General features: G+C 44.3%; 1 protein-coding gene across 1 annotated transcript in view; it reads right to left on the reverse strand.

Moving 5' to 3' along the window:
• The window catches only part of SORCS3 (sortilin related VPS10 domain containing receptor 3), a 774589-nt gene that overhangs the window by 228206 nt on the left and 532141 nt on the right, over positions 1-14242 (reverse strand). Inside the window, exon 7 of the mRNA XM_040361656.1 lies at positions 4840-4958. Within this exon, the coding sequence (XP_040217590.1) occupies positions 4840-4958 (119 nt within the window). The remainder of the gene's footprint in view (positions 1-4839; positions 4959-14242) is intronic.

Raw genomic sequence — 14242 nt, forward strand, 5'->3', positions numbered from 1 at the left:
CTTCTATGCAATAGCTGCTGTAAACAATGGGGTAGATTCAGGTAGGGGCGCGCACTACTACGGAGGCGCAGAGTAGCGTTTTTACGCTACGCCTCCGTAAATTACGTGCGCTACGCTTCATTCACGAAGCAGTAGCTCCGTAATTTGCGGGGGCGTTCCGTAAAAGTGGCCGGCGTAAGCGTGCGTAATTTAAATGATCCCGTAGGGGGCGTGGATCATTTAAATTAGGCGCATTCCCGCGCCGAACGTAGTGCGCATGCTCCGTCGGGAAACTTTCCCGACGTGCATTGCGGTAAATGACGTCGCAAGGATGTCATTTGCTTCAACGTGAACGTAAATGGCGTCCAGTGCCATTCACGACTCACTTACGCAAACAACGTAATTTTCAAAAATCGCGACGCGGGAACGACTGGTATACGTAACATTGGCTGCCCCTGCTAATAGCAGGGGCAGCCTTACGCGAAAAACGCAGTACGGAAACAACGTAAACTGCGTACGCAGGGCTCGCGCAACGTTGTGAATCGGCGTTAGTATGCAATTTGCATACTATACGCTGAGCACAATGGGAACGCCACCTAGCGGCCATCGCAAGAATGCAGCCTAAGATATGCGGGCATAAGAGCCTTATGCCGCGCATATCTTAGGCTGCAGTCGGCGTAACGAGGTTCCTGAATCAGGAGCATTCGTTACGCCGGGGCAAGTAAGCAATTGCGCTGTGTAACTATGGTTACACAGGCGCAATTGCTTCTTGAATCCAGGCCAGTGCTTTATGTGGATGTATGTGGTGTATGAGAGTGTGGTGTATGAGAGTGTAACGCACTACCGAACCATGCTTTATGGGCACATCCTGGCACAGAAAACACCAAATCAAACAGAAATGCTGATCAGTAAAGCATGTCATTGTAAATGAAGATAGAGGCAATCCTGATACATGCCTTCTTGTTTTCAGTCCTGGTGTGCAGAAATACTTCTCTGCAGACAGCTGAATGTAAACAAAGCAACTGAAAAATAAATAAAGGGGAACTTTATTTGTAATAAAAATATCTTTGCCATTCTGAAGCTTCCCTCCAACCACTTTGCATATTATTTTATATATACTGTGATTCTGTACTTGCCAAATATGCTGCAGAAATCTCCCTCCACTGAGTCTGGCTGCAACCATTTTAACTGTGGGCAGCTGAAGCTGCTGCCTGTTCACTTCCTGGATTTACACAGACACACAGAGACACCCTCCCTTCCAGGCAAACTCTCATGAAACTACATTTCCCATGATGCTCATGCACTCTGCAGTGTAGTTGAGCATCATAGGAAATGTAGTTCCCAAACATCTGGGGTGCCAAGGTTCACCATCACTGGCCTAGGCTAATGAATGACCAGACAAGAAACAGGAAATGGGCTGTATACGGTATTTACTGGCAGAAAAAAAAATTACTATCCAAAGTTAAAACAACAAGGGCAAAAAATTTAACAGATGGAAAGATGAAAAAATTACTGAAGTTTCGCTTTAAAGTGGATGTAAACCCACTCTTATCCTTTCTAAACTACTGCCATAGTGCTGATCTATAAGGATATAGATGCCACCTGCATGTATCCTTACCTGTCAAATGTCTCCCCTCTGTCTGTTATAAGAACTGATAAACTGCAGACTCTGTGGGTGGATCTGTTGTCTGGATCTCAGTGGGTGGAGTCGTGATGTCAGTAGACCCCCCGCCCACCTCTACACTTCCCTTGTCAACATGCATTTTTTCCTGTGTATTCCTTACACTAAATTCAGCTATGATCACTAACATCCAGTGAAAATTCAGAAAAGTAACCACATGACTTCAGAAAAGGAGTGGGGGTGGGAATTGAAAAATAATGCCTGTCTCCAGGCTAGTGCATGAGATATGTAAATAACCTGTCACTCACAGCAAGGGGGAAGAACGGACCAAGGTTTTTCTCTGTAAGTCAGTTTTATTTCACTGAACAATAAAAGAGGATTTCTCAGAGCTGGATTAACTCTGTGTGGCAAGACTGGGCATAGATGATAGGAAATCTTATACTGTACATTGTGACATAAAAAAATATCGGGTTTCCATCCATAAAAGTTAGAGGCTATAATTACAAAGCTAATTGTGATCACCTAGGTAGTATAGTAAACCTCTGAAATGAAAAATGAACAAAGCATATCCTTCTATATTGAGTACAAGCCTTAAAAGAGTAGTATGTTTTTTATGTTTTTTTTTTTAAATCATATCTACCTAGCTGGATGCATCATTGGTTTGATGGTGCATTTGCCCCCGACTCTAACACTGAGAACCGAGAGATCAAACATCGCCGATTGTTTGGTTCTCACCGCTCCACGATCAGAGAGCTGGTGACTGTCAGTCACCGCTCTCTGCTCTGCACCCCCCCACCCCCTTTGTTCACTCAAGCTTTGGGTTGTGGAGGGGGCAGAAACATCCGGCTCAGGCTCTCAGCGGCTCACTAAGAGTCTGAGCCAGGTGTTGATCCAGGCATGTGGGTGGATCCCGACCATATGGTCGTGAGACTTCCCGTGCCTGGGCCGACTCTGTGACCTCAGCTGACAGCGGTTTTAGCCCGCTGTCTGCTCAAAACGGGTCACAGAACATACTGCACTTCTGTGTTCCACGGGACAAGTACAGCCAAACAGACTGTGGCTGTAATTCTCCTTAAATCCAAAACAAACAAAGCCATTGGCTTCCACTGCTGTCAATCAAAGCCAGCAAGCTAATGAATGAACATGTGGAGCCCTGGCTCGGGAGCTGGATTGCTCTGGTGTCCCCATTGCAAACTGCTTGCTCTGGGGGGCACTTGGCAGGAGGGAGGGGCCAGGAGCGCCAGCAGGGGACCTGAGAAGGGGAGAATTGTGGCTGCTCTGTGCAAAACCAATACACAGAGCCGGTAAGTATAAAATGCTTGTTATTTAACTCCTTCAATACCGGGCTTTTATACCCACCTCCATACCGGGCCTATTCTGGCAATTCTCTCCTACATGTGCAAATCATCATTCTTTTGCTAGAAAATTACTCAGAACCCCCAAACATTATTTATGTTTTTTTTAGCAGACTCCCTAGGAAATAAAATGGCAGTCATTGCAACTTTTTATCTTGCACGGTATTTGCGCAATCATTTTCCAAACGCCTTTTATTTGGAAAAAAAATGGTTTCATGAATTTAAAAATAACAAAACAGTAAAGTTAGCCCAATTTTTTTGTAAAATATGAAAGATAATGTTACGCCGAGTAAATAGATACCTAACATGTCATGCTTTAAAATTGTGCACACTCGTGGAATGGCGCCAAACTTTGCTACTTAAAAATCTCCATAGGCGACGCTTTGAAAATGTTTACAGGTTACCAGTTTAGAGTTACAGAGGAGGTCTAGTGCTAGAATTGTTGCACACGCTCTAACGCACATGGCGATACCTCACATATGTGGTTTGAACAACATTTACATATGTGGGCGGGACTTACGTGTGCGTTCGCTTCTGAGCACGAGCTACCGGGGACAGGGGCGTTTTAATTTTTTTTACTTATTTTTTTTTTTACACTTCTAAAAAAAAAAAATTTGATCACTTTTATTCCTATTACAAGGAATGTAAACATCCCTTGTTATAGGAATAGTGTGTGACAGGTCCTCTTTATGGAAAGATGCGGGGTCAATAAGACCCCATATCTCTCCTCCAGGCTGGAAATAATGAGATTGTGAAAAAAAATCACCGATCTCATGCTTACTAGCCGCAATTGCGGCTTTGTTTACTTCCGGGTACCCGGGCGTGACGTCATCACATCGCGCCCGGGCCTCCGACGGTCATAGAGATGACTGGTGACCATCTGGTCACCAGTCATCTCTATGCTTCCTATCCCGCGCAGGGTGATCCTTTCTCCGGGCCCCCGATGGCACCTACCGCCGCCTATAAGAACGATCAAGTGGTGGAACAGCCGCTATGATCATTCTTATGGTGCGCAGGATCGCCGCCGGAACACAATGATATCTGAATGATGCCTCTAGCTGCAGGCATCATTCAGATATCACCACACACCGGGATGGGAGATCCCCTTTGTGGACGTCATATGACTATGTGCGGTATTGAAGTGGTTAAAAAAATAAACTTTTTTTTAACTTTAATATCACTTTACCAAAGGTTACTCTATCCACAGGTGTGCACAGCCTATTGCATTAGGGTGTGCACCCCAAAGCTCAAACACACATGCATGTGTGTTTGTCTATATACCGTATATATAGCCCTGGCACATTGACCTCCCTGCCAGCACAGTAATAGAGAAGCGTGTAAGCACTTCTCTTATGGCAGAGCAGGTAAAAAGGAAATCTTTTCCATTTCCCTGTTGCTACACAGAGCGATAATGCTAATGTGCACTAGGTGATTAGGGTGTGCCCAGGCACATCCGTCACACCCTGTGCGCACGCCTATGACTCTATCAAATGGTGCCCTCTTGTCTAGTTGATGCAACCTCAGCACACATTGGGGCACCAGGCATCCAACACACGGACAAGTGTCAGATATTAAGATTCTTTGGGTGGCCGTAGATCTTCAGGCAGTAGAAACGATACACAAAATCAATCTTCTATTGCAAGAAACATTTAGTTTCTTTTTTTGGGTGAAGTTTCTTACAGCTTATATATGAGGTTTTGGTTACTGAGCTTTGATCTACTCCTGGTCCTCCTGGACCTGGACTGGGACCTCCAAGTTGTACATATACCATGAACAATCCTGATGTGGAAACCTGACAAAGTTACAACTCCCATGCATCCAAGGCCACCATTGGCTAACACCAGTAAGAAGGGTGGTGTCCTTCTGCTCTGATTGGTCTCTTACCTGAATGAAGACATACTCGTCCTGTACCACTAATGAATTAGTGTCAATATAACGAGAGAACGGTCCGCTCTTAGTGGTCTCTGCACACTCTTGTATTCTACAGGTTATATAATGGGCATCTGGAAAAAAAACACAGAAAAACATAATGTAAAGTATTCACATAAAGCAAAATATTATACAGTATAAGTAGATGGAAACGCAGTCCACCCAGTACAGAGGGCAGTGTGGTGCAATTCAGAAGCTATAATAACCCCATCTCTCTTGGGTGGGTTCTTTAGCTCTTTACAATTACAGGCCCCATTTGCATTGCACAGTGTGGGCCAGATTCACAAAAGAGATACGACGGCGTATCTCCTGATACGCCGTCGTATCTCTGAGATACGATTGTCGTATCTATGCGCCTGATTCATAGAATCAGTTACGCATAAATAGCCCTAAGATCCGACAGGTGTAACTGGGTTACACTGTCGGATCTTAGGCTGCAATTCTAGACCGGCCGCTAGGTGGCGATTCCATTGCGGTCGGCGTAGAATATGCAAATGACTAGTTACGCCGATTCACGAACGTCCGCTTTGCCCGTCGATCTAAATTTACGTTGTTTCCGTAGAGATGCGTCGCGTAAAACTAAGGCTGCCCTCTAGGTGGTGTAACCAATGTTAAGTATGGCCGTCGTTCCCGCGTCAAAATTTTAAATTTCATGTCGTTTGCGTAAGTCGTCCGTGAATGGCGCTGGACACCATTTACGTTAACGTCGAAACCAATGACGTCCTTGCGACGTCATTTAGCGCAATGCACGTCAGGAAATTTTACGGACGGAGCATGCGCAGTACGCTCGGCGTGGTGCCCGCCCCATTTGAATTAGGCGGGCATGCGCCGAGCGGATTTACGCTATGCCGCCACAAGTTTACAGGTAAGTGCTTTGTGAATCAGGCACTTACGCTGTAAACCTGCGGCGGTGTAACGTAAATGGGATACGTTACGCCGCCGCAGCGTAACGTAATTCTACTGTATGTGAATCTGGCCCTGTGTCTCCATGCCCCCTTCACCACCAGACTGTCAAATGCATCATCATCATCATCATTAGAATGGGGTTCAAATTTGCTGCCATGCAGTTTTCACAGGAAATGTCATTTAGCTTTGACTTTAGTACATACACGTGTGCCACTTACAGTATTGTGCAGGTTTAAGAGAACCCCCTTAGCTTTTAATTCGAGGAATCGTGTATTATTATTAATGTCCTCTAGGGCAGTGCCCTGTTCCCCATGCCCTTTATTTGGTAATCCTTTGTCTATTCAACTTGAAAATGCCACCCAGGAAATGTCATTTAGCAGCAAATGTTTATTTTTCTTTCTAAATGTCAATTTAGCTTTAGCATGTCTTACAACTCTACCACTTCACAGGTGACTTGCAGGTTTAAGGAATTCCCCAAGCATTTTTTTTAACCACTTCAGCCCCGGAGGATTTGGCTGCCCAATGACCGGGCCATTTTTTGCGATTTGGCACCACTTTAATTGACAATTGCACGTGTTGTCGTGCGATGTTGCACCCAAACAAAATTGACGTCCTTTTTTTTCCACAAATAGAGCTTTCTTTTGGTGGCATTTGATCACCTCTGCGTTTATTTTTTGCGCTATAAACAAAAAAAAAACGAAAATTTTGAAAACAATTTATTTTTTACTTTTTGCTATAATAAATATCCCCGAAAAATATATAGAATTATTTTTTTCCTCAGTTTAGGCCGATACGTATTCTTCTACATATGTTTGGTAAAATAAAATCGCAATAAGCGTATATTGATTGGTTTGCGCAAATATTTAAGCGTCTACAAAATAGGGGATAGATCTATGGCATTTTTTTTATTAAGTCGTTTTTTTTTTTTATTAGAAATGGCGGTGATCTGCGATTTTTATCGTAACTGTGACATTATGGCGGACACATCGGACACTTTTGACGCTATTTTGCGGCCATTGTCATTTATACAGCGATCAGTGCTATAGAAATTTACTGATTACTGTGTAAACTGGCAGGGAAGGGGTTAACCACTAAGGGGCGAGGAAGGGGTTAAGTGTGTTCTAGGGAGTGATTCTAACTGTGGGGGGGCTGGGCTACCAGTGACACGACATTGATCACTGCTCCCAATGACAGGGAGCAGTAGATCAGTGTCCTGTCATAAGGCAGAACAGGAAAAAGCCTTGTTTACACAGGCATCCCCCTGTTCTGCAGCTCTGTGACACGATCACAGGACACCGACGGAGAGAAACACCGACGGACATTGAGTCTGCGGGTCCACGGGCACGGAGCTCGCGCGAAATTCAAAGCGACATACAGGTAAGTTGCTTTGCGCAACCGTTCCATTCTGCCGACATATATGTGCAGGAAGCGGTCGGCAAGCGGGTAAAGTAACTGTGCATTTTTGCGTTCAATACATCTATTATTATCATGTCTAATAATCAGTTAACCATTGGTCAGACATCATTAGAATATAATTTAAACTAATAATTTTTCTGGTACAATATTTTTTATTAAAGTATTTTAGACAAATCGACACGCAGGGGATGCGAAAACAAAGGTATACATAAAGCACATAGTAGAAAACATACTATTAAAGGAACTAATCACAAATTACCACCGTCATCCCAGCCGGGGCCGGGGGGCTTAACTATTCATTTTTAATGCTTCACTTAATAAATCATGAATTTTGTGTTTTTAATTATTTTTTTTGCATTACCCCTCATCAGGACCAGATCTATGGAGATGCTGGGGTGGGCTTTGCCGCCCCCCCCCCCCCACAGGACTGGTGACATTGGTATCAGGAAGAAGAAGGGCTGGGAGGCTGTATGCAGTCTTGTCCATGCCAGGTATGCATGGCTGCACAGTGCCCTGCCCCTATCCACTACACCACATCATTTGTTTCCATGATGCAAGGGGGTGGACCAGGGTGCACAGCATCATTTGTTGCCATTTGTGAAAAGGGGGACTCTGTTGTGATGCAGTCTTTTATTAAAGCGGGGGTTCACCCTAAAACATCAATAGACCGTTACATCCAGCATACTGCTGACATATACAGTATGCTGGATTTTTTTTTTTATCTGCTGTACTTACGGTCTCATGGTTGTTTTCACCGGGCTTCCGGGTTCTCGCTCCCCCGGGGAGTAGGCGTTCCTAAGACGAGGCATAGATGACTGACGTGCGGGTAAAGCGCGTCATCGCCTTCCGAAAATATCCGAGGGGGACTCGGCACTTTATGGCGCCTGCGCAGTCAGCTCTACATGGCAGGCGCAGGCGCCGTTTAGTGCCGTAAAGAGCCGAGTCCCCCTCGGATATTTTCGGAAGGCGTGACGCGATTTACCCGCACGTCAATCGTCTCCTGGGAGGATCAACACTCACTCCCAGGAGACATTGCACAGAGCTCCCCGTCGGGGAAAAGGAGCGACACGCCCACTCCCTGCAAGGAAGAAGACCCGGAAGTGAGGCTGAAGACAGGTAAGTGTACACATTTAAAAAAAAAATTACAACGCTACAAGCCTTTATTAAGGCTGGAGATAGGTTAGCTAAAAAGTTAATTTTGAGGGTGAACCTCCACTTTAATGACGGGGTTATTTTCTTTTTTTTTTATTAATAACATTTTTATTCTGGATTTCAAAATATTGTACAAGCATAATAACATTTTAACATATTAACATGTACTTAAATTAACATTTACTCATAGTAAATTTGTATATAGTCTTACAAATCAGAACATTAGAGCTTTTCGTGACTAACGATCTTCAAGTCTCAATGGTATCCTTTTATTTCAAGCTCATCATATGGATCAAGTGCTTCGCCCTATTTTATATATAGATGATGTGGTAATTAGCTGACCACTCATTCAGGAGCTATAGATATTAGGTACTGTGCAACCTCTACGTAATTCAGAACTCAGAGTAAAGAGAAAGGGAAAGAAACAGGAAAGAAAAAAGGAAAAGTGAATAGGCATCGGCCCCAAGAGCAGGAGCATTGTAGAGAGAAAAGAGAAGTAATAGGTCCTCTTCTCAAGTTTGTCTAATGCCTCGTACACACGACCGGTTTTCCAGACTAGAAAACTGCAATTTTTTTTGATTGGTCAGGAAAACCGGTCGTGTGTACTGTATGCTCCATAGCAGTTTTCCCGACGAGAAAACTGCCTGCAAACAAATTCAAACCTGTTCTATTTTTTCCCATCGTGTTTCCCGTCAGTCTTTTTCTCGTCGCTAAAACCGCTCGTGTGTATGCTTTTCCAAGGGGAAAAAAAACGCCCATGCTTAGAATCAAGTATGAGACGGGAGCGCTCGTTCTGGTAAAACTAGCGTTCGCAATGGAGATAGCACATTCGCCACGCTGCAACGAACTGAAGAGCGCGAATCTTCTCTCACCAAACTTTTACTAACACGAGGATCAGCAAAAGCAGCCCAAAGGGTGGCGCTGTTGGAATGGAACTTCCCCTTTATAGTCCCGTCGTACGTGTTGGACTTCACCGCGCTTTGGTCGAGCGTTTTTTTTTTTACTGAACGTGTGTATGCAAGGCAGGCTTGGGAGGAATCATGTTGGGAAAAACATTGGGTTTTGGTATGTCGTGTATACAGGGCATAAGGTTTGCATATGCATTAGAGTATTTGAAAATGACCCAGTGCTACCAAGTCTTGTTAAAGTTTTGGGTTATTTCCTGTGCTATTGCACTGATCTCTTCCGTCTTATAGAGATGAACCTCATCTAGCCATTCCTTGATCGTAGCGGTGGTGTCAGGTCACCCGTAGCCAGGTGACAAGTGCACCCCGTTGGGGTCAGGGATGCACCTCAGGGTAGTGAACCCTATAGCCGACCGCTGCTATCAGGGACGAAGCGTGAACCTAAGATCACCCAGGGTGCGGAGTCTAGGACCCAGTTTTGTATTCACCAGAGCCCCTGATGGTGGGGATGGCCTTGGCCGCAACTGGATCCAGGTCACGACCCCCGGAGATTCCCTAGGTCACACTCTGCAGGGAGAGAGGGGAAGCAGCCAGCAGGACAAACGGTGGTGATGGGTAGGCCGAGGTCAGGGCAACAGGCAGACAAGTTTAACCGTGGGACAGGCAAATGGTCAGGGGCACAGGCAAACAGCAGAAGTCAGGAACAAGCCAAAACGGTACACGGAAAGATGATCGTAGCACACTGCAAACAGGAACTAGCAAACTACACTGCAGACAGGAACTAAGCAAAGGAACGCTGTTGAACAGCACTGCAGACCTGTAGAGCAACGGTTAATATAGACTTCCTGGGATGGCCTGGGTGGGGCCATACAGGAAGAGGAAGTGATAAAAAGGGGAACCAGAACAGGGTCAGCCTCTAAAGAACACATGGAGATCAGGTAAGCAGACAGACTTTGTTGCATATCCATGACAGGTGGTGGTATTTCTCCAGTATCTGGGTATCACTGCTTTTGCGTCTGTAAGTAAGAATCTGGTCAAGGATTTATTTTTATTTTTTCATTAAGGTGTTCATTTCTTGTCCTGCTATGACAAGGTCAGAAATTGAGCTGAGACCTCCACAACAGAGTCACAGACAGTAATAAAAACTGGACAGAGATGTTTACTCTTTTTAAGTATTAAAAAAAAATTGGATTGGAGTTGGGCAACACAAATAAATTGGAGACACCCTCTTCTGCCTCCATTTAACCCAGGAACCCAAAGTTAAGGTGCTCTAATATGATCATCTTGACTTTATATGAAATTTTTGAAAAGATCCCATTTAGTAACCTGCATAGAAAATGAGAAGAAACTAGGTGTTGACCGGAGAAGATTCTTCAGTAACTTAAAATAACGGCCAAAACAATGGAGAGAAATAATGGATTAAATAGTAATCTTTATTAAACGATATTAGCATAGATAAAAATCAAGGTATCCAACCCTAAACATCTGGAGAAAGTGATGCCTTCTAAAAGAGATACCTTGATTGTTATTTATTTTAATATTGTATAATAAAGATTATTATTTGTCTCCATTATTTGTCTTCATTGTTTTGGCCGTTATAGTCCGCTATTGTAGGTTACTGGAAAATTTTCTCCGGTCAACACCTAGTTTCTTCTCGTGTATGACTTTGAGGAGGCCATAAAAGTCTCCTTTTTTAAAACTGCATAGAAAATGGTCCTTCCCTGGACACCTTGTACTTCTCTGCTTTTGATTCACAGTAAAAATAAATGTAAATGTGCACTGATTTTTTTTTTTTTCTTGACAGAAAAAGTGGTTTCTCTAAATCTAATTAGCTGGATTCATCAGTAGAATGATTGATCCTAGGAATTAATACAACAGCTATTGAGGTGAAAAAAAAATTGTTTCCCGCTAGTAAGATAAATCAGAGCCGTCTTCTTTAGGTCTTGTTTTGCCTTCTTTTTGATGAACAATTTTGAAACTGAAAATTGACGTTTGCTTTTTTCAAACTTGCTCCTCGACTAATGAATTAAAGTGACTCTGTAGTGAGAAATGTTTTGCTAAAAAGAGCTGTTATCGGTGGAAGAAGGCAATAGATATTAATTTTCCTGGTCCTCTGAAGGTCTCGCTGGCTCCCTCTGACATCACTGCATGAGAAAGTGATTGTGTGAGGTCAGAGGGAGAACCCAGTGGGACCTGCAGAGGACCAGGGGACTGACACTTTCGGAAGTGTTGTTATTTCCAGCGGACTTCAAGTCTAGTTGTTTGAGAAGTGTTAGTCAGTGTGGCACCATGAGGTGAGTATTTACAGTACCGGCTTCTTTTAAAGGTAGCTGTTATTTTATCTTTTTTTTTACGACAAGGTTGCTTTAATGGATCACTGCATTTATCTTTTTGCCTCCGCAACACTGCCCACTGAGCTAAACTACCCTCCCTTTCTAGCTTCTGATCACTGGCCACGGCTGTGCAGTAGCGTCTTATAAACCTAATATGGCAATGCCACAAAAAATGTCATGATATGGATTATCTCCATTATTCATCTATTTTTACTTGTTTTATCTTTTGCTATGGGCGTGGGTACAGGTTAAAGGGGAGGTTCACCCTAAAAACGACTTTCTCTTATTACACTGGCCACCCACATTACAATACGATTATGCCTATTAGGTTTTTTTTGATGCTGTACATACCTTGGTACAGCTAATTCTCCCATGGCTTCCGGGTTGCGAGTCTCGCGGGAGTGGGCGTTCCTAACATGCTGGTGATTGACGTTTTGACAAAAAACGAGCTCCCCCCGTCGCGTAAGCTGCGTCACGATTGGCGAAAGGAGCCGAGCGGCGAGTCGGCGCTATACTGCGCCTGCGCATCGCCGTTCGGCTCCTTTCGGCAATCGTGACGCGGCTTACGCGATGGGGGGGAGCTCGTTTTTTGTCAAAACGTCAATCACCAGCATGTTAGGAACGCCCACTCCTGCGGGACTCGCAACCCGGAAGCCACGGGTGAATTAGCTGTACCAAGGTATGTACAGCATAAAAAAAAACCTAATAGGCATAATCGTATTGTAATGTGGGGGGCCAGTGTAATAAGAGAAAGTCGTTTTTAGGGTGAACCTCCCCTTTAACCACCTCATAATGGGTTTCCCGATTATGTACTCACATCCATTATCCTTTTTATGTCTGGCACCTTGTTGCTTGTTAAATTTTAACATGCGCGGTACAGACTAATAATGCTAGATCCGGCTTTATCTCCAAGAAAATGGCAGCTCCGCTATAGATTTTACCACCAAGCAAATGACTGCGCTGGTAAATCTATAACGGACTACAAGAAAATGGCCGAACGAACATTTTCGGTTCACACTACATATAAACAAAGCCCAAATGACCAATCAAGTTCCCCTGAAGAAGTCACGAGGTACGTGACATAACACCGTAGGGATTACGCGAGGCTGACACAGACCATAAGTGACCGGAGGAGATGTAAGACGGCACTTATCACGCCGCGTCTGGTTATTTTTTGCTCTATTTGTTTTTCTCCCATGTAAGAGTCCACCCGCACTTTATTAATAAAATACCCCAAGATTTTATACAGTACTTCACTATTGGAGGCTTGTTTTTTCTCCTCTTCCTCCCCACCTATGTGCACCAATTAGAGAGTGGTATTATAGGCTAACAGAAGTACCTGAGACCCGCGGAAGTGGTGTGGGCCGGCGGCCATAGCAGATACACTACTGTGGAGAGGATTTGAAGGAAAAGTGGTAGATAATACTATTCAAGGCTTTTGCATATGAATGCACCATTTAGGCGAATCACTATGCTACTAAGGTGAGAGTTCTGGGAGACTGGCCGTGGATCATTTTGTGGACACATTGCTCCTATTGTGGAAAGCCCCCAAAGGGAGACCTTTTGAGAACACCATCTTATTGTCTTGATAGTCACCCACTCCGTAGGAGGACCACTCCAGAATATAGGACTTTCACCACCCAGTGTCTTTACTCACTAGGGCTGTTTATTTATTTCTATATATGTTTGATGGTCATTAATTTGTGTTTCGTCCATTGTTATCACATTTGTGTTTATTGCAAGTTTATATTAGGCATCCCAGTTTGGGGATTTTTCTCAGCGCAAGATCACATATTTATATTTAATGCCACAAAAAAGCTGTTGAGCTCTGTATGCCTGCTCATTTCCCCTTTTTGAAAGATAAATCCCTTGGCAGGTGCCTCTAAGGCCGCGTACACACGGCCGATCCAAACCGATGAGAATGGTCCGACGGACTGTTTTCATCGGTTCACCGCTGAAGCGGCCTGATGGTCTGATGTGTGTACACACCATCAGTTCAAAAACCGATCGGGTCAGAACGCGGTGACGTAAAACACACGACGTGCTGAAAAAACGAAGCTCAATACTTCCAAGCATGTGTCGACTTGATTCTGAGCATGCGTGGGTTTTGAACCAATGCTTTTGTGTACTAACCATCGGTTTGGACCGATCGGGCAGCGGTCCATCGGTTTGATTTTAAAGCATGTTTTAACATTTTGGACCGAAGGACAATGGACTGATGGGCCATACACACGGTCGGTTTTGACCGATGAAACTGGACTTAAGGCCGTTTTCACGCGGCCGTGTGTACACGGCCTAAGGGTGCTGTGTTTGTGTATGTACTCATGCCCACTGGGGTTAACTATGTACAGAGGTGTGTCAGCCAGAGGAAAGGTCACTTACGATTATGAGGGTATGTAGGGGAGTATTTCCCAGGGCTTTATTGTCCTGTGGGAAAGCAGGGTAGACCACATATCCTAAGATGTGATCATTAGTAGAGGAGGAAGACCATCCATAAAAGGTACAGGTACCCAACACCATTGTACATCCGGATCATTGTATAGCCTCACCATTGTACATCAGCACCATTGTCGTAGGCGTAGCTACCTTGCGAGGGACTGCTTTATTAAGCTAAAGAGCAGGAGGACTCGGTAGCGCGCCCTCACG

The sequence above is a fragment of the Rana temporaria genome, chromosome 8 (assembly GCF_905171775.1).
Source record: "Rana temporaria chromosome 8, aRanTem1.1, whole genome shotgun sequence".
NCBI lineage: Eukaryota > Metazoa > Chordata > Amphibia > Anura > Ranidae > Rana > Rana temporaria.